This window comes from Oncorhynchus masou, unplaced genomic scaffold (genome assembly GCF_036934945.1).
Source record: "Oncorhynchus masou masou isolate Uvic2021 unplaced genomic scaffold, UVic_Omas_1.1 unplaced_scaffold_744, whole genome shotgun sequence".
Classification (NCBI taxonomy): domain Eukaryota; kingdom Metazoa; phylum Chordata; class Actinopteri; order Salmoniformes; family Salmonidae; genus Oncorhynchus; species Oncorhynchus masou.
In genome coordinates this window covers 119,018-139,017 of record NW_027013898.1, presented here as the reverse complement: position 1 = coordinate 139,017, position 20,000 = coordinate 119,018, and the positions used below count along the sequence as shown (strand labels likewise).

At 43.6% G+C, this 20,000-nt stretch overlaps 1 protein-coding gene across 1 annotated transcript in view; it reads left to right on the top strand.

Moving 5' to 3' along the window:
• LOC135537289 (unconventional myosin-XV-like) overlaps positions 1-20,000 on the top strand; it is a 151,510-nt gene that overhangs the window by 19,563 nt on the left and 111,947 nt on the right. Inside the window, 13 exon segments of the mRNA XM_064963481.1 lie at positions 514-645; positions 846-971; positions 2,364-2,596; positions 2,890-3,060; positions 3,951-4,068; positions 11,494-11,669; positions 11,909-11,993; positions 12,333-12,386; positions 15,469-15,550; positions 15,951-16,081; positions 16,305-16,400; positions 17,051-17,286; positions 17,846-18,024. Coding sequence (XP_064819553.1) covers positions 514-645; positions 846-971; positions 2,364-2,596; positions 2,890-3,060; positions 3,951-4,068; positions 11,494-11,669; positions 11,909-11,993; positions 12,333-12,386; positions 15,469-15,550; positions 15,951-16,081; positions 16,305-16,400; positions 17,051-17,286; positions 17,846-18,024 — 1,819 coding nt within the window.

Here is a 20,000-nt window from a genome sequence, read left to right as displayed (position 1 = left end):
CTATATACCAGGCGGTGTCAGAGGAAAGCCCATAAATTCGTTAAAGACTCTAGTCACCCCAAGTCACAGGCTGTTTTCTCTGCTACCGCACGGCAAGCGGTACCGGAGGACCAAGTCAAGAACCAGAAAGCTCCTCAACAGCTTCTACTGCCATACGACTGCTGAACAAATCATCTAATATTTACATTTACATCGGCACCCCCTCCCCCAAATTACTGTGACGAACCTGTTTCCCTGAACATTGACTCTGTACTGCTACCCCCCTGTATATAGCCTCGGTATTGTTATTTTATTGTGTTACTTTTTATTTAAAAAATATATATTTTGTTTATTTAGTAAATATTTTCTTAACTCTATTTCTTAAAACTGCATCGTTGGTTAAGGGTTTTGTAAAAAAGTCATTTCACGGTGCAACTGGCATGGCTCCAGGCACATATGAAGCCATGCCCTCCATTGGCCTTGACCCAAAATGGCGTCCGTGTTCTGAGCCGGTATGTCCGCTGTTTCCTGCAGGAGGAGTACATCCGGGAGCAGATCAGCTGGCAAGAGCTTCCCTTCAGCGACAACCAGGCCGTCATCAACCTCATCGCCGCTAAGCCTCATGGGATACTGAGGATCCTGGATGACCAGTGCGGCTTCCCCCAGGTAGCCACGTCACTTCCTGTGTGTCACCTAGGTTGAACATAAACAAAGGTAAAGAAAATAGAATTCTAATATCCCAGAAGTCTTTGCTTAAATGAAGGAAGAATTGTAAATAACGGGGACCAACTAAGCGAGTTAGAAACAGCCCTAGTCTCGTAACTCTGTGACTCCGGACTGTAACTTCCTGTTGTCCTGTCGACAAGGCGACAGACCACACCTTCCTCCAGAAGTGCAACTATCACCATGGGAACAGCGATCTGTATGCCCGGCCAAAGATGCCCCTCCCAGAGTTCACACTGAAACACTACGCTGGGAAAGTCACATACCAAGTAAACACACACACACACACACACACACACACACACACACACACACACACACACACACACCTGAAGAAATAATACAATCCATTCTATCGTTCCCATGTTGATGTCCTCCTAACATTATCTACCCCCCCTTGTTGATGTTCTCCTAACATTATCTATCCTCCCCCTGTTGATGTCCTCCTAACATTATCTCCCCTCCCCCTGTTGATGTTCTCCTAACATTATCTCCCCTCCCCCTGTCCCCTGTTGATGTTCTCCTAACATTATCCCCCTCCCCCTGTTGATGTTCTCCTAACATTATCTATCCTCCCCCTGTTGATGTTCTCCTAACATTATCCCCCCTCCCCCTGTTGATGTTCTCCTAACATTATCTATCCTCCCCCTGTTGATGTTCTCCTAACATTATCTATCCTCCCCCTGTTGATGTTCTCCTAACATTATCCCCCCTCCCCCTGTTGATGTTCTCCTAACATTATCTCCCCTCCCCCTGTTGATGTCCTCCTAACATTATCTCCCCTACCCCTGTTGATGTCCTCCTAACATTATCTCCCCTCCCCCTGTTGATGTCCTCCTAACATTATCTCCCCTCCCCCTGTTGATGTTCTCCTAACATTATCTCCCCTCCCATGTTGATGTTCTCCTAACATTATCCCCCCTCCCCCTGTTGATGTTCTCCTAACATTATCTATCCTCCCCTGTTGATGTTCTCCTAACATTATCTATCCTCCCCATGTTGATGTTCTCCTAACATTATCTCCCCTCCCCTGTTGATGTCCTCCTAACATTATCTCCCCTCCCCTGTTGATGTTCTCCTAACATTATCTCCCTCCCATGTTGATGTTCTCCTAACATTATCCCCCTCCCCCTGTTGATGTTCTCCTAACATTATCTATCCTCCCCCTGTTGATGTTCTCCTAACATTATCTATCCTCCCCATGTTGATGTTCTCCTAACATTATCTCCCCTCCCCTGTTGATGTCCTCCTAACATTATCTCCCCTCCCCCTGTTGATGTTCTCCTAACATTATCTATCCTCCCCCTGTTGATGTTCTCCTAACATTATCTATCCTCCCCATGTTGATGTTCTCCTAACATTATCTCCCCTCCCCTGTTGATGTCCTCCTAACATTATCTCCCCTCCCCTGTTGATGTCCTCCTAACATTATCCCCCCTCCCCCTGTTGATGTTCTCCTAACATTATCTATCCTCCCCCTGTTGATGTTCTCCTAACATTATCTATCCTCCCCCTGTTGATGTCCTCCTAACATTATCTCCCCTCCCCTGTTGATGTCCTCCTAACATTATCTCCCCTCCCCCTGTTGATGTCCTCCTAACATTATCCCTCCTCCCCCTGTTGATGTTCTCCTAACATTATCCCCCCTCCCCCTGTTCTAGGTGCATAAGTTCCTCCATAAGAACTTTGACCTGGTGCGTCAGGACGTTCTGGAGCTGTTCAGTAGGAGTAAGAACCGCATGGTGTCCAACCTGTTCCTCCAACACAGTGAGGGTCTGGCGTCTCAGCAGCGTTCTGCCGCCAGGAGGGGCTCCACCGCCCGCCGCCTCGCCGGCAACACCGTCAGCGCCAAGTTCCAGAGTAGTCTGCAGGACCTGGTGGAGAAGATGGAGAGGTCAGGGTTCTGGGGGTTCTGGCGTTATTTACTGCCTAGCCACTCGGCACGGACAATTCAATGTCTATTCCACGTTGAAATGACGTGGAAACAACGTTCATTCAACCATTGTGTGCCCCCAATTGGTGCCATAGAATTTTGAAGACTAGATCCTGTCCAGCATTCTATGGTTCTAATTCCAGTGTTCTGGGCTTCCGAGTTCTGGGGTTCTAGAGTAATGAGTACAGCATTATAGGGTTCTACGTTCCTCATGCTAAGGTTAAAGGTTTTACATTCTAAGTGTGTCTCTACAGATGTAACCCGTACTTTGTACGTTGCATCAAGCCAAACCAGCACAAGGAGCCGGGCCAGTTTGAGACGGAGCTGGTGAAGACTCAACTACGTTACTCTGGTATCCTGGAGACCATACGCATCAGGAAGGAGGGATACCCAATCAGAATACCCTTCTACCAATTCCTCAACAGGTGGGTCACATGACAGGAAGTCACAGCCTTTAGTGGCATCACTCACTTCTTTGCTTTTGGCGGCCCAGTGTTGTCCATGAATCACTTCTTTAGTCTTCCAAGAGGTGGTACTTCTTCTGGTCTGAGACCAGTGTTGTCCATGAATCACTTCTTTAGTCTTCCAAGAGGTGCTACTTCCTCTGGTCTGAGATCAGTGTTGTCAATGAATCTCTCCTGTGGTCTCCTAGGAGGTGGTACTTCCTCTGGTCTGAGATCAGTGTTGTCCATGAATCTCTCCTGTGGTCTCCTAGGAGGTGGTACTTCCTCTGGTCTGAGACCAGTGTTGTCCATGAATCTCTCCTGTGGTCTCCTAGGAGGTGGTACTTCCTCTGGTCTGAGATCAGTGTTGTCCATGAATCTCTCCTATGGTCTCCTAGGAGGTGCTACTTCCTCTGGTCTGAGACCAGTGTTGTCCATGAATCTCTCCTGTGGTCTCCTAGGAGGTGGTACTTCCTCTGGTCTGAGATCAGTGTTGTCCATGAATCTCTCCTGTGGTCTCCTAGGATAAAGTACTTCCTCTGGTCTGAGACCAGTGTTGTCCATGAATCTCTCCTGTGGTCTCCTAGGAGGTGGTACTTCCTCTGGTCTGAGATCAGTGTTGTCCATGAATCTCTCCTGTGGTCTCCTAGGAGGTGGTACTTCCTCTGGTCTGAGATCAGTGTTGTCCATGAATCTCTCCTGTGGTCTCCTAGGAGGTGGTAATACCTCTGGTCTGAGATCAGTGTTGTCCATGAATCTCTCCTGTGGTCTCCTAGGAGGTGGTATGTCCCCTGGTCTGTTGTACAGGATATCTTCAAGAGACTAGGAGCGGTGCTGCTGTACTACATATAAAGTGTGTGTGTGTTCCTCAGGTACAAGGCGTTACTGTGTCTAAAGGAGGTACCTCCAGCGGACGGGGAGACCTGTGTTGAGATGATCCATAAACTCTGTCCTGTTAAACCTGGGACATACCAAGTAGGAGTTACCAAGGTGAGGAGGGGGGGGGGGCTGTGTTGAGATGATCTATAAACTCTGTCCTGTTCAACATGGAACATACCAAGCAGGAGTTACCAAGGTGAGGAGGGGGGTTGTGTTGAGATGATCTGTCCTGTTAAACCTGGAATATACCAAGTAGCAGTTACCAAGGTGAGGAGGGGGAGGGGCTGTGTTGAGATGATCTATCAACTCTGTTCTGTTCAACCTGGTACATACCAATTAGGAGTTACCAAGGTGAGCTGCCAAAAGAGAAGAAGAGGACTGCCCCCCCCCCAGAGCCACCCCCCAGAGCCACCCCCCAGAGCCTGTTTCCTTTATAGGATTATTCCTGGTTCTTCCTATATTCTTCCTATGTTCTTCTTGGTTTTTCCTATATTCTTCCTATGTTCTTCTTGGTTTTTCCTAGGTTCTTTCTGGTTCTTCCTGTTTTTTCCTAGGTTCTTCCAAGGTTCTTCCTGGTTCTTCCTAGGTTCTTTCTGGTTCTTCCTAGACTCTTCCTGGTTTTCCTAGGTTCTTCCTAGATTCTTCCTAGATTGTTCCTAGGTTCTTCCTGGTTCTTCCTACATTCTTCCTGGTTCTTCCTAGATTCTTCCTGGTTCTTCCTATATTCTTCCTATGTTCTTCTTGGTTTTTCCTAGATTCTTTCTGGTTCTTCCTGTTTTTTCCTAGGTTCTTCCTATGTTCTTCCTGGTTCTTCCTAGGTTCTTTCTGGTTCTTCCTAGACTCTTCCTGGTTTTCCTAGGTTCTTCCTACACTCTTCCTAGGTTCTTCCTGGTTCTTCCTACATTCTTCCTAGATTCTTCCTGGTTCTTCCTACATTCTTCCTAGATTCTTCCTGGTTCTTCCTGGTTATTCCTGGTTCTTCCTGGTTCTTCCTGGTTCTTCCTGGTTCTTCCTAGGTTCTTCCTGGTTCTTCCTGGTTCTTCCTTTGTTCTTCCTGGTTCTTCCTAGCCTCTTCCTGGTTCTTCCTAGGTTCTTCCTGGTTCTTCCTATCCACTGTGGCTCTGCATTGCTTGCTTTGTGGGGTTTGAGGTTGGGTAACTGTAAATGGCTCATGGGAAAAGGGAAAACATAAGATACATTGCATTTGATCAATTTTAACATGAGGGTTAGGGTATCGCAGGCTGGTATACATAGATAAAAAAAAATCACAATCCTCCAACCCCTATCCATGCATGGAACGGATGTGGGTGTGGTCGACATAAAGGTGCTAATTTAAAAAAACAAAAGCTCAGACGAAGGCCGTGAGACCGATACGCAAAGCTTATTAAGGATCAGTGTCAAGGTTTCCTTTTTCATTCATCTTTTTTTCATTCCTCTCGTTCAACTGTTGCCATGCACCTGCAAAGAAAAGTTTGCTCAGATGTGCGAGTGCCTTTTGAATGTTGGTCTACAAAGATAAAAAATCACAAACGTTGGATGGACAATTATGGTCAATATAATTGTCGGTGTGTAGGGCTGTGGTGGTCACGACATTTTGTCAGCTGGTGATTGGTCATTGGAACATCTACATTTTAAAAAGTCTAAAAGATCCATGTAATACAGCCTACACCATCACACTGAATACATTGATTTTAGATCCAAAGAGACATGATATGAAGAAAATGTAGTCTATTTCAGAAGAACAGCATCTTAGGCCCTGATCTGGCCCTCAAATCAAATCAAATGTATTTATAAAGCCCTTCTTACATCAGCTGATATCTCAAAGTGCTGTTCAGAAATCCAGCCTAAAACCCCAAACAGCAAGCAATGCAGGTGTAGAAGCACAGTGGCTAGGAAAAACTCCCTAGAAAGGCCAAAACCTAGGAAGAAACCTAGAGAGGAACCAGGCTATGAGGGGTGGCCAGTCCTCTTCTGGCTGTGCCGGGTGGAGATGATAACAGAACATGGCCAAAATGTTCAAATGTTCATAGAAAGCCAGCAGGGTCAAATGCTATGCCATATGGCTGTGGGCCACACTAGTTCATTTAGCAGACAAGATTCGCTCAGAATTCCTAGGAATTATTTGATATTTTTGTTTTATAGTATGAAGATTAGAATTGAACATAGCTGAATTAAAATAGACAGGAAGTTTTCTCCAAACGATTTGAGGAAGTGCGAACATGTGCCTAACAAAGACTTATGTCCTCCTGTATACATACATACTTATTCAGACACCTGTCCTCCTGTATACATACATACTTATTCAGACACATGTCCTCCTGTATTCAGACACATGTCCTCCTGTATACAGACACATGTCCTCCTGTATTCAGACACATGTCCTCCTGTATACAGACACATGTCCTCCTGTATTCAGACACATGTCCTCCTGTATTCAGACACATGTCCTCCTGTATTCAGACACATGTCCTCCTGTATTCAGACACATGTCCTCCTGTATACAGACACATGTCCTCCTGTATACAGACACATGTCCTCCTGTATTCAGACACATGTCCTCCTGTATTCAGACACATGTCCTCCTGTATACAGACACATGTCCTCCTGTATACAGACACATGTCCTCCTGTATTCAGACACATGTCCTCCTGTATTCAGACACATGTCCTCCTGTATTCAGACACATGTCCTCCTGTATTCAGACACATGTCCTCCTGTATTCAGACACATGTCCTCCTGTATTCAGACACATGTCCTCCTGTATTCAGACACATGTCCTCCTGTATGTATTCAGACACATGTCCTCCTGTATTCAGACACATGTCCTCCTGTATTCAGACACATGTCCTCCTGTATTCAGACACATGTCCTCCTGTATTCAGACACATGTCCTCCTGTATACAGACACATGTCCTCCTGTATTCAGACACATGTCCTCCTGTATTCAGACACATGTCCTCCTGTATTCAGACACATGTCCTCCTGTATACAGACACATGTCCTCCTGTATACAGACACATGTCCTCCTGTATTCAGACACATGTCCTCCTGTATACAGACACATGTCCTCCTGTATACATACATACTTATTCAGACACATGTCCTCCTGTATTCAGACACATGTCCTCCTGTATACAGACACATGTCCTCCTGTATACAGACACATGTCCTCCTGTATACAGACACATGTCCTCCTGTATACAGACACATGTCCTCCAGTATTCTGACACATGTCCTCCTGTATACAGACACATGTCCTCCTGTATACAGACACATGTCCTCCTGTATTCAGACACATGTCCTCCTGTATTCAGACACATGTCCTCCTGTATACAGACACATGTCCTCCTGTATTCTGACACATGTCCTCCTGTATACAGACACATGTCCTCCTGTATACAGACACATGTCCTCCTGTATTCAGACACATGTCCTCCTGTATACAGACACATGTCCTCCTGTATACAGACACATGTCCTCCTGTATTCAGACACATGTCCTCATGTATTCAGACACATGTCCTCCTGTATTCAGACACATGTCCTCCTGTATTCAGACACATGTCCTCCTGTATTCAGACACATGTCCTCCTGTATACATACGCATGTCCTCCTGTATACAGACACATGTCCTCCTGTATACAGACACATGTCCTCCTGTATTCAGACACATGTCCTCCTGTATTCAGACACATGTCCTCCTGTATTCAGACACATGTCCTCCTGTATACAGACACATGTCCTCCTGTATACAGACACATGTCCTCCTGTATTCAGACACATGTCCTCCTGTATACAGACACATGTCCTCCTGTATTCAGACACATGTCCTCATGTATTCAGACACATGTCCTCCTGTATTCAGACACATGTCCTCCTGTATTCAGACACATGTCCTCCTGTATACAGACACATGTCCTCCTGTATACAGATACATGTCCTCCTGTATTCAGACACATGTCCTCCTGTATTCAGACACATGTCCTCCTGTATTCAGACACATGTCCTCCTGTATACAGACACATGTCCTCCTGTATACAGACACATGTCCTCCTGTATTCAGACACATGTCCTCCTGTATTCAGACACATGTCCTCCTGTATACAGACACATGTCCTCCTGTATTCAGACACATGTCCTCCTGTATACAGACACATGTCCTCCAGTATTCAGACACATGTCCTCCTGTATTCAGACACATGTCCTCCTGTATTCAGACACATGTCCTCCAGTATTCAGACACATGTCCTCCTGTATTCAGACACATGTCCCCCTGTATTCAGACACATGTCCTCCTGTATTCAGACACATGTCCTCCTGTATACAGACACATGTCCTCCTGTATTCAGACACATGTCCTCCTGTATTCAGACACATGTCCTCCTGTATTCAGACACATGTCCTCCTGTATTCAGACACATGTCCTCCTGTATTCAGACACATGTCCTCCTGTATACAGACACATGTCCTCCTGTATTCAGACACGTGTCCTCCTGTATACAGACACATGTCCTCCTGTATTCAGACACATGTCCTCCTGTATACAGACACATGTCCTCCTGTATACAGACACATGTCCTCCTGTATACAGACACATGTCCTCCTGTATTCAGACACATGTCCTCCTGTATACAGACACATGTCCTCCTGTATTCAGACACATGTCCTCCTGTATTCAGACACACGTCCTCCAGTATTCAGACACATGTCCTCCTGTATTCAGACACATGTCCTCCTGTATACAGACATACGTATTCAGACACATGTCCTCCTGTATACAGACACATGTCCTCCTGTATACAGACATACGTATTCAGACACATGTCCTCCTGTATTCAGACACATGTCCTCCTGTATTCAGACACATGTCCTCCTGTATTCAGACACATGTCCTCCTGTATTCAGACACATGTCCTCCTGTATTCAGACACATGTCCTCCTGTATTCAGACACATGTCCTCCTGTATACAGACACATGTCCTCCTGTATACAGACACATGTCCTCCTGTATTCAGACACATGTCCTCCTGTATTCAGACACATGTCCTCCTGTATTCAGACACATGTCCTCCTGTATTCAGACACATGTCCTCCTGTATACAGACACATGTCCTCCTGTATTCAGACACATGTCCTCCAGTATTCAGACACATGTCCTCCTGTATTCAGACACATGTCCTCCTGTATTCAGACACATGTCCTCCTGTATACAGACACATGTCCTCATGTATTCAGACACATGTCCTCCTGTATACAGACACATGTCCTCCTGTATTCAGACACATGTCCTCCTGTATACAGACACATGTCCTCCTGTATACAGACACACGTCCTCCTGTATTCAGACACACGTCCTCCTGTATACAGACACATGTCCTCCTGTATTCAGACACATGTCCTCCTGTATACAGACACATGTCCTCCTGTATTCAGACACATGTCCTCCTGTATTCTGACACATGTCCTCCTGTATACAGACACATGTCCTCCTGTATACAGACACATGTCCTCCTGTATTCAGACACATGTCCTCCTGTATTCTGACACATGTCCTCCTGTATACAGACACATGTCCTCCTGTATACAGACACATGTCCTCCTGTATACAGACACATGTCCTCCTGTATTCAGACACATGTCCTCCTGTATTCAGACACATGTCTTCCTGTATTCAGACACACGTCCTCCTGTATTCAGACACATGTCTTCCTGTATTCAGACACATGTCCTCCTGTATACAGACACATGTCCTCCTGTATTCAGACACATGTCCTCCTGTATACAGACACATGTCCTCCTGTATTCAGACACATGTCCTCCTGTATTCAGACACATGTCCTCCTGTATTCAGACACACGTCCTCCTGTATTCAGACACACGTCCTCCTGTATTCAGACACACGTCCTCCTGTATACAGACACACGTCCTCCTGTATTCAGACACATGTCCTCCAGTATTCAGACACATGTCCTCCTGTATTCAGTGCATTCGGAAAGTATTCAGACCCCTTCACTTTTTCCCCATTTTGTTACATTACAGCCTTATACAATTTATTTTATTTAAAAATTTAAAATTTTAATTTTATTTTATTTTAAATCCTGATCAATCTATACACAATATCTCATATTGACAAAGCAAAAACATATTTTTGTAATTTTTTTTGCAAATGTATTATTTTTTAAAGGATTCAGACACTTTAGTGAGTACTTTGTAGAAGCGCCTTTGACAGGGAGTACAGCCTCGAGTCTTCTTGGGTATGACGCTACAAGCTTGGCACACCTATATTTGTGGTTTCTCGAGTGACGCAGCGCTCTAAGGCATCTCAGCGCTAGACTCGTCACTACAGACACCATGGTTTGATTCCAGCTGCACCACAACCGGCCTTGATGGAGAGTCCCATAGGGCGGCTCACAATTGTCCCAGCGTCGTCCAGGTTTGACTGGTGTAGTCATTGAAATAAGAATTTGTTCTTAACTGACTTGCGAAGTTGGAGAGGAAGGGTGATCTAGAGTCCCCATGTGTAGATGTTCCTGAAGGAGGAGCTGTACCAGCTGTAGGAGAGGAAGGGTGATCTAGTGTCCCCATGTGTAGATGTTCCTGAAGGAGGAGCTCTAGGTGAGGAAGGGTGATCTAGAGTCCCCATGTGTAGATGTTCCTGGAGGAGGAGCTCTAGGAGAGGAAGGGTGATCTAGAGTCCCCATGTGTAGATTTTCCTGAAGGAGGAGCTGTAGGAGAGGAAGGGTGATCTAGTGTCCCCATGTGTAGATGTTCCTGAAGGAGGAGCTGTAGGAGAGGAAGGGTGATCTAGTGTCCCCATGTGTAGATGTTCCTGAAGGAGGAGCTGTAGGAGAGGAAGGGTGATCTAGTGTCCCCATGTGTAGATGTTCCTGAAGGAGGAGCTGTAGGAGAGGAAGGGTGATCTAGTGTCCCCATGTGTAGATGTTCCTGAAGGAGGAGCTGTACCAGCTGTAGGAGAGGAAGGGTGATCTAGTGTCCCCATGTGTAGATGTTCCTGAAGGAGGAGCTGTAGGAGAGGAAGGGTGATCTAGTGTCCCCATGTGTAGATGTTCCTGAAGGAGGAGCTCTAGGAGAGGAAGGGTGATCTAGTGTCCCCATGTGTAGATGTTCCTGAAGGAGGAGCTGTAGGAGAGGAAGGGTGATCTAGTGTCCCCATGTGTAGATGTTCCTGAAGGAGGAGCTGTAGGAGAGGAAGGGTGATCTAGTGTCCCCATGTGTAGATGTTCCTGAAGGAGGAGCTGTACCAGCTGTAGGAGAGGAAGGGTGATCTAGAGTCCCCATGTGTAGATGTTCCTGAAGGAGGAGCTCTAGGAGAGGAAGGGTGATCTAGAGTCCCCATGTGTAGATGTTCCTGAAGGAGGAGCTGTAGGAGAGGAAGGGTGATCTAGTGTCCCCATGTGTAGATGTTCCTGAAGGAGGAGCTCTAGGAGAGGAAGGGTGATCTAGTGTCCCCATGTGTAGATGTTCCTGAAGGAGGAGCTGTAGGAGAGGAAGGGTGATTTAGTGTCCCCATGTGTAGATGTTCCTGAAGGAGGAGCTGTACCAACTGATGGAGTGGAAGCGTGATCTGGTGTTCCACGTGGCTGCCGTGACCCTGCAGCGTTACACACGGCTGTACTTCATCAGGAAGAGACGGAACAAGTTCCGAAACACCATGATTCAACTACAGACCTTCTGTAGAGGACACCTGGCAAGGTAACACACACACACACACACACACACACACACACACACACACACACACTTTGTTCCTTCTGTAAAGTTCTTATGGTTTTGTCCAATCAAACCCTGTCTCTCTGTAAAGTTCTTATGGTTTTGTCCAATCAAACCCCTCTCTCTGTAAACAGCCAATCAAAGCATGTCTTTCTGTAAACAGTTTATCGGAGCTTGTCTCTCTCTAAATAGCCAGTCAGACCCTGTCTCTCTGTAAACAGGAAGAGGTTTGCTCTGAAGAGGAAGTACCTCATCAAGTTCCGTTCCATCGTGTTGCTCTACATCAACCGTCGAAGCTATATGAAGGTAACACACACACACGCACACACACACACACACACACACACACACACACACACACACACACACACACACACACACACACACACACACACACACACACACACACACACACACACACACACACACACACACACACAGACACCGCACACACACACTTCACAACTACACACAGTAACACACAGTAAGTAACAGGAGAGGGGAGAGCCTGTGTGAGTGGATAGGATGACTCTGTTCTCACACACACACACACACACACACACACACACACACACACACCAGGGTCCGAAACAGAAGGGATGGAAGGATTGAGTGATGAGTGTTTAATGTTTGGATTCCTTTCAGGCGGAGATCGAGCCAATCAGGAGAGCCGAGGAGGAGTTTAGGAGGATAGAGGAGGTAAAGACCTTGTCCCTTTCCTTCTGACTCCACCTCTGATTGGTTAATTAGTATTACCACGTGTCCCGGAATGTACGTGACAGTCCCGCACTTTGACCCTTTGACCACATGTCCCGGGTTTCATCAACAAATTTAAACATCAGTAAACTGTGGGGAAAAAGGTGGATTTGTATTTCAGTCAGACATTCTAACCAGTCTCTTTCAATCACCTTGCGCTTATGAAAATATATTCTGTGTATCAGGGATGGGCAGCTTCTTGGGGGGGGGGGGGTTATTTCTGCTAACTCTGTCAGGGTAACTTACTGTTGAGAGTTGGAAAAATAAAATACAGGAATACTAGAATACTAGAATAATAAAATACTAGAATAACCGAATACTAGAATAATGGAATAATGGAATCATAGCACACTATAATATTAGAACATTATAATACCAGAATAATATAATATTAGAATATTATAATACCAGAATAATATAATAATAAGGTTGCAAGTTCAAACCCACGAGCTGACAAGGTAGAAATCTGTCGTTCTGCCCCTGAACAGGCAGTTAACCCACTGTTCCTAGGCCGTCATTGAAAATAAGAATTTGTTCTTAACTGACTTAACTGACTTGTCTAGTTAAATAAAGGTTAACAATAGTACATATTAGAATAATAGAATACTAGAATAATAGAATACTAGAATAATAGAATACTAGAATATTAGAATACAATAATGATGGATTATTATAATACTAGAATAATAGAATACTAGCATTTTTTAATACAATAATAAATGAATATTAGAATATTATAATAATGGAATACTATATTTTTATAATACTAGAATAATAGAATATTATAATAATGGGAAACCAGAATATTAAAATAATGGAATACTAGAATATTAGAATAATAGAATACTAGAATACTAGAATACAAGAATACTAGAATATTGGAATATTATAATACCAGAATACTAGAGTATTAGAATATTCGAATATTTGAATAACAGAATACTAGAATATTAGAATACTAGAATACTAGAATATTAGAGTATTATAACACTAGAATACTAGAATATTAGAATATTAGAATACTGGATTATTAGAATACTAGAATATTATAATATTGTGATAATGGAATACTAGAATATTATAATACAAGAATACTAGAATATACTAGAATTCTATAATAATAGAATACAAGAATACCAGACTACTAGACTACTAAAAATACTAAGAATACTAGAATAATAGAATACTATAATTGTCACGCCTTGGTCTTAGTATTTTGTGTTTTCGTTAATTAGTTGGTCAGGCCAGGGTGTGACATGGGTTTATGTTATTGTATTTCGTGTTGGGGTTTTTTAGTTATTGGGATTGCGGCTGAGTAGGGGTGTTGCATAGGTTTGGCTGCCTGAGGCGGTTCTCAATCAGAGTCAGGTGATTCTCGTTGTCTCTGATTGGGAACCGTATTTAGGTAGCCTGGGTTTCACTTTGTATGGTGTGGGTGATTGTTCCTGTCTCTGTGTAGTTTCACCAGATAGGCTGTATTTAGGTTTCACGTTCCGTTTTGTTGTTTTTGTATTTGTCTCAGTATTTTTATGTAATCGTCATTTTGTTTCATTAAAAACATGAGTAACCAACACGCTGCATTTCGGTCCGACTTTCTTGCGACAAACGAAGAACGCCGTTACAATAATACTATAATATCATAATAATGGAATACTGGACAATTAGAATACTAGATTATTATAATACAATAATAATAGAATACCAGAACACTAGAATATTATAATAATGGATTACTGACATAATAGAATATTCTAGTACCTGAATACTAGAATATTATAAAAATGGAATACTAGAATATTAGAATACTAGAACATTAGAATACTAGAATATTAGAATACTACAATATTAGAATAATAGAATACTAGAATGTTATAATATTAGAAAAATGGAATACTAGAATATTATAATATTATAATAATGGAATACTAGAATAATATAATATTAGAAAAATATAATACTATAATACTGGAATAATATAATACTAGAATACTATAATAATATAATACTATAATAATGGATTTTATAATAATGGAATACTGGAATACTATAAAAATAAAATACTAGAATACTAGAATATTATAATGATGGAATACTAGAATATTAGAATACTAGAGTATTAGAATACAAGAATATTAGAATATTAGAAAAATGGAATACAATAATATTATACTATTATAATAATGGAATTCTATAATACTATAATACTAGAATGATAGAGTACTATAATAATGGAATAATATAATACTATAATAACAGAATAATAGAATACTATACTACTAGAATATTATAATAATGGAATACTAGAATTTTAGAATACTAGAATACTAGAATACTAGAATATTAGAATACAAGAATATTAGAATACTAGAATAATAGAATACTGTAATACTAGAATATTAGAATACTAGAACTCTAACAATACTAGCATCCTAGAATAGTAGAATAATATAATATTATAATACTGGAATATTATAATAATAGAATATTGGAATTATAAAATACTAGAACACTAGAATATTAGAATACTGGAATACTAGAATATTAGAATATTAGAATACTGGAATACTAGAATATTAGAATAGTAGAATATTAGAATACTAGTATATTAGAATATTAGAATATTAGAAAACTATAGTACTAGAATACAAGAATATTAGAATACTACAATATTAGAATACTGGAATACTAGAATACTAGAATATTAGAATACCAGAATAATAGAATACTAGAATACTAAAAATACTAAGAATTCTAGGATGCTCGGATAATAGAACACTAGAATAGTAGAATACTATAATACTGGAATAATTGAATAATTGAATACTAGAATACTAGAATATTCTAATATTAGAATAGTAGAATAATATAATATTATAATAATGGAATACTAGAATATTAGAATTCTAGAATACCAGAATACCAGAATAATAGAATACTATTGTCCCTCATTTGAGTGTTTTCACCCTAGCTTTGATCTGAACCCTTGACTGACCCCTGACCTCTAACCTCTAACCCCTCTGTGTAGGAGCGGGCCAACAGAGAAGTTGTGAACGTTACAACTCTGCCCATCCCTGCTGAGTTGGGGTTTCTGCTGCAGGCTACCTCAGGTAGGCTATTATCCTGAATAGCACACTATCTCTGGTCCAGCTCCTCACATCTCTCTGTCTAGCTCTGGTCCAGATCCTCACATCTCTCTGTGTGTCTAGGTGGCAGGGAGCTCCACTCTGAGTGTCTGTCTCTGGTCCAGCTCCTCACTTCTCTCTGTGTGTCCAGGTGGCAGGGAGCTCCACTCTGAGTGCCTAGCTCTGGTCCAGCTCCTCACATCTCTCTGTGTGTCTAGGTGGCAGGGAGCTCCACTCTGAGTGCCTAGCTCTGGTCCAGCTCCTCACATCTCTCTGTGTGTCCAGGTGGCAGGGAGCTCCACTCTGAGTGCCTAGCTCTGGTCCAGCTCCTCCCATCTCTCTGTCTATCTCTGGTCCAGCTCCTCACTTCTCTCTGTGTGTCCAGGTGGCAGGGAGCTCCACTCTGAGTGCCTAGCTCTGGTCCAGGCCCCTAAGGTCCAGGTGGATCCTCAGCTGACTCTGCCGTTGAACATCAACAACTACCTCATCACTCACTACATAAGGACCATCTTCAGGGTGAGAACACACCGTTATTAATACGTGTGTTTATGTTGAGCTCAGTGTTCAGTTGGTGAATCCGTGTTGATGTGTGTTTGATGTTGAGCTCAGTGTTCAGTTGGTGAATCCGTGTTGATGTGTGTTTGATGTTGAGCTCAGTGTTCAGTTGGTGAATCCGTGTTGATGTGTGTTTGATGTTGAGCTCAGTGTTCAGTTGGTGAATCCGTGTTGATGTGTTTAGGAAGCCTTATTTGGGATGTTGTTTGCTCCGTTGGAGCGCTCTCTGACCCGGGTGGACGAGGAACTGAATCAGCCAGCGGTGGACGTCTTTATGCTGGTACACTACGCTCTAGAACGCTCTGTAGAACCCACCTTTAGAACCCTCTCTATGGTACACTACGCTCTAGAACGCTCTGTAGAACCCACCTTTAGAACCCTCTCTATGGTACACTATGCTCTAGAACCCTCTGTAGAACCCACATTTAGAACCCTCTCCATGGAACACTATGATCTAGAACCCTCTGCAGAACCCACCTTTAGAACTGTCTCTATGGAACACTACAATCTAGAACCCTCTATAGAACCCACCTTTAGAACACTCTATATGGAACACTATGATCTAGAACCCTCTGCAGAACCCACCTTTAGAACTGTCTCTATGGAACACTACGATCTAGAACCCTCTGTAGAACCCACCTTTAGAAGCCACATTTAAAACTCACATTACATTACATTTACCTTTAGAACCCTCTCTATGGTACACTATGCTCTAGAACCTTCTGTAGAACCCACCTTTAGAACCCTCTCCATTGTACACTACGTTCTATAACAGTGGTTCCCAACCTTTTTCAGTTACTGTACCACCAACTGAAGTTTGCTCTGCCCTGAGTAACCCTGAAGTACCCACTGCATTTTACCAGTAGGCCAGAGTCTTCTCATGGAACCATACTGTATGTAACATGGTGTGTTCTCTGTACTCTGTTCTAGATTCTGAGGTTCATGGGGGACCCCGACCTGAACGGAGCTCAGGAGAACCTGTTTGGGAACTACATCATCCAGAAAGGACTGGCCAATCAGAGCCTCCGAGATGAGATCCTGGCACAGGTAGCCAATCAAGTGTGGCGAAACGTCAACCCTCAGAACTCAGAACGCGGTTGGCTCCTCCTCTCCGCCTGTCTCTCCTCCTTCCCTCCCTCGCAGCGGCTGGAAAAATACCTGCTAAAGTAAGAAACACACACACACACACACGCACGCACGCAAACACACACACACACGCACGATACACACACACTGATACAAACACACGCACACACACACACACACACACACGCACGATACACACACACACACGCATGCACGCACGCAAACACACACACACACACACACACACAGGGACACACACACACGCTGATACACACACACCGATACACACACACACACACACACACACTGATACACACACACACACACGATACACACACACACACGATACACACACACACACGACACACACACACACACACACTGATACACACACACACACACACACACACACGATACACACACACACAGATGAATGTTGTTGTAAATGTTTTCATATTTGGAAAGTGTTATGTTGTCCTGTTTCTGTGTGTGTGTGTGTGTGTGTGTGTGTGTGTGTGTGTGTGTGTGTGTGTGTGTGTGTGTGTGCGTGCGTGCGTGTTTGCGTGTGTGTGTGTGTGTGTGTGTGTATCGTGCGTGTGTGTGTGTGTGTGTGTGTGTGTGTGTGTGTGTGTGTGTTAGGTTTGTCTCAGACTTCGGTCCAGGAGGATATGACTGTTTGTGTCAACACCGTCTACTCCAGTCAATGCAGAGGACTTCACTGGGTTACCACGGCGCCCGGACCTACCCTCCCTGTCTACTGGAGTGGACCGCCAACCGCAAGAGAGCTCACACTGTGCTACAGACACACTATTACAATGGTCAGGACAACACACTGTACTACAGACACACTATTACAATGGTCAGGACAACACACTGTACTACAGACACACTATTACAATGGTCAGGACAACACACTGTACTACAGACACACTGTTACAATGGTCAGGACAACACACTGTGCTACAGACACACTGTTACAATGGTCAGGACAACACACTGTACTACAGACACACTGTTACAATGGTCAGGACAACACACTGTACTACAGACACACTGTTACAATGGTCAGGACAACACACTGTGCTACAGACACACTGTTACAATGGTCAGGACAACACACTGTGCTACAGACACACTGTTACAATGGTCAGGACAACACACTGTGCTACAGACACACTGTTACAATGGTCAGGACAACACACTGTACTACAGACACACTGTTACAATGGTCAGGACAACACACTGTACGACAGACACACTGTTACAATGGTCAGGACAACACACTGTGCTACAGACACACTGTTACAATGGTCAGGACAACACACTGTACTACAGACACACTGTTACAATGGTCAGGACAACACACTGTACTACAGACACACTGTTACAATGGTCAGGACAACACACTGTACTACAGACACACTGTTACAATGGTCAGGACAACACACTGTACTACAGACACACTGTTACAATGGTCAGGACAACACACTGTGCTACAGACACACTGTTACAATGGTCAGGACAACACACTGTACTACAGACACACTGTTACAATGGTCAGGACAACACACTGTGCTACAGACACACTGTTACAATGGTCAGGACAACACACTGTGCTACAGACACACTGTTACAATGGTCAGGACAACACACTGTACTACAGACACACTGTTACAATGGTCAGGACAACACACTGTACTACAGACACACTGTTACAATGGTCAGGACAACACACTGTACTACAGACACACTGTTACAATGGTCAGGACAACACACTGTGCTACAGACACACTGTTACAATGGTCAGGACAACACACTGTGCTACAGACACACTGTTACAATGGTCAGGACAACACACTGTACGACAGACACACTGTTACAATGGTCAGGACAACACACTGTACGACAGACACACTGTTACAATGGTCAGGACAACACACTGTACGACAGACACACTGTTACAATGGTCAGGACAACACACTGTACTACAGACACACTGTTACAATGGTCAGGACAACACACTGTGCTACAGACACACTGTTACAATGGTCAGGACAACACACTGTGCTACAGACACACTGTTACAATGGTCAGGACAACACACTGTACTACAGACACACTGTTACAATGGTCAGGACAACACACTGTACTACAGACACACTGTTACAATGGTCAGGACAACACACTGTACTACAGACACACTGTTACAATGGTCAGGACAACACACTGTACTACAGACACACTGTTACAATGGTCAGGACAACACACTGTACTACAGACACACTGTTACAATGGTCAGGACAACACACTGTACTACAGACACACTGTTACAATGGTCAGGACAACACACTGTACTACAGACACACTGTTACAATGGTCAGGACAACACACTGTGCTACAGACACACTGTTACAATGGTCAGGACAACACACTGTACTACAGACACACTGTTACAATGGTCAGGACAACACACTGTACTACAGACACACTGTTACAATGGTCAGGACAACACACTGTACTACAGACACACTGTTACAATGGTCAGGACAACACACTGTACTACAGACACACTGTTACAATGGTCAGGACAACACACTGTGCTACAGACACACTGTTACAATGGTCAGGACAACACACTGTACTACAGACACACTGTTACAATGGTCAGGACAACACACTGTGCTACAGACACACTGTTACAATGGTCAGGACAACACACTGTACTACAGACACACTGTTACAATGGTCAGGACAACACACTGTACTACAGACACACTGTTACAATGGTCAGGAC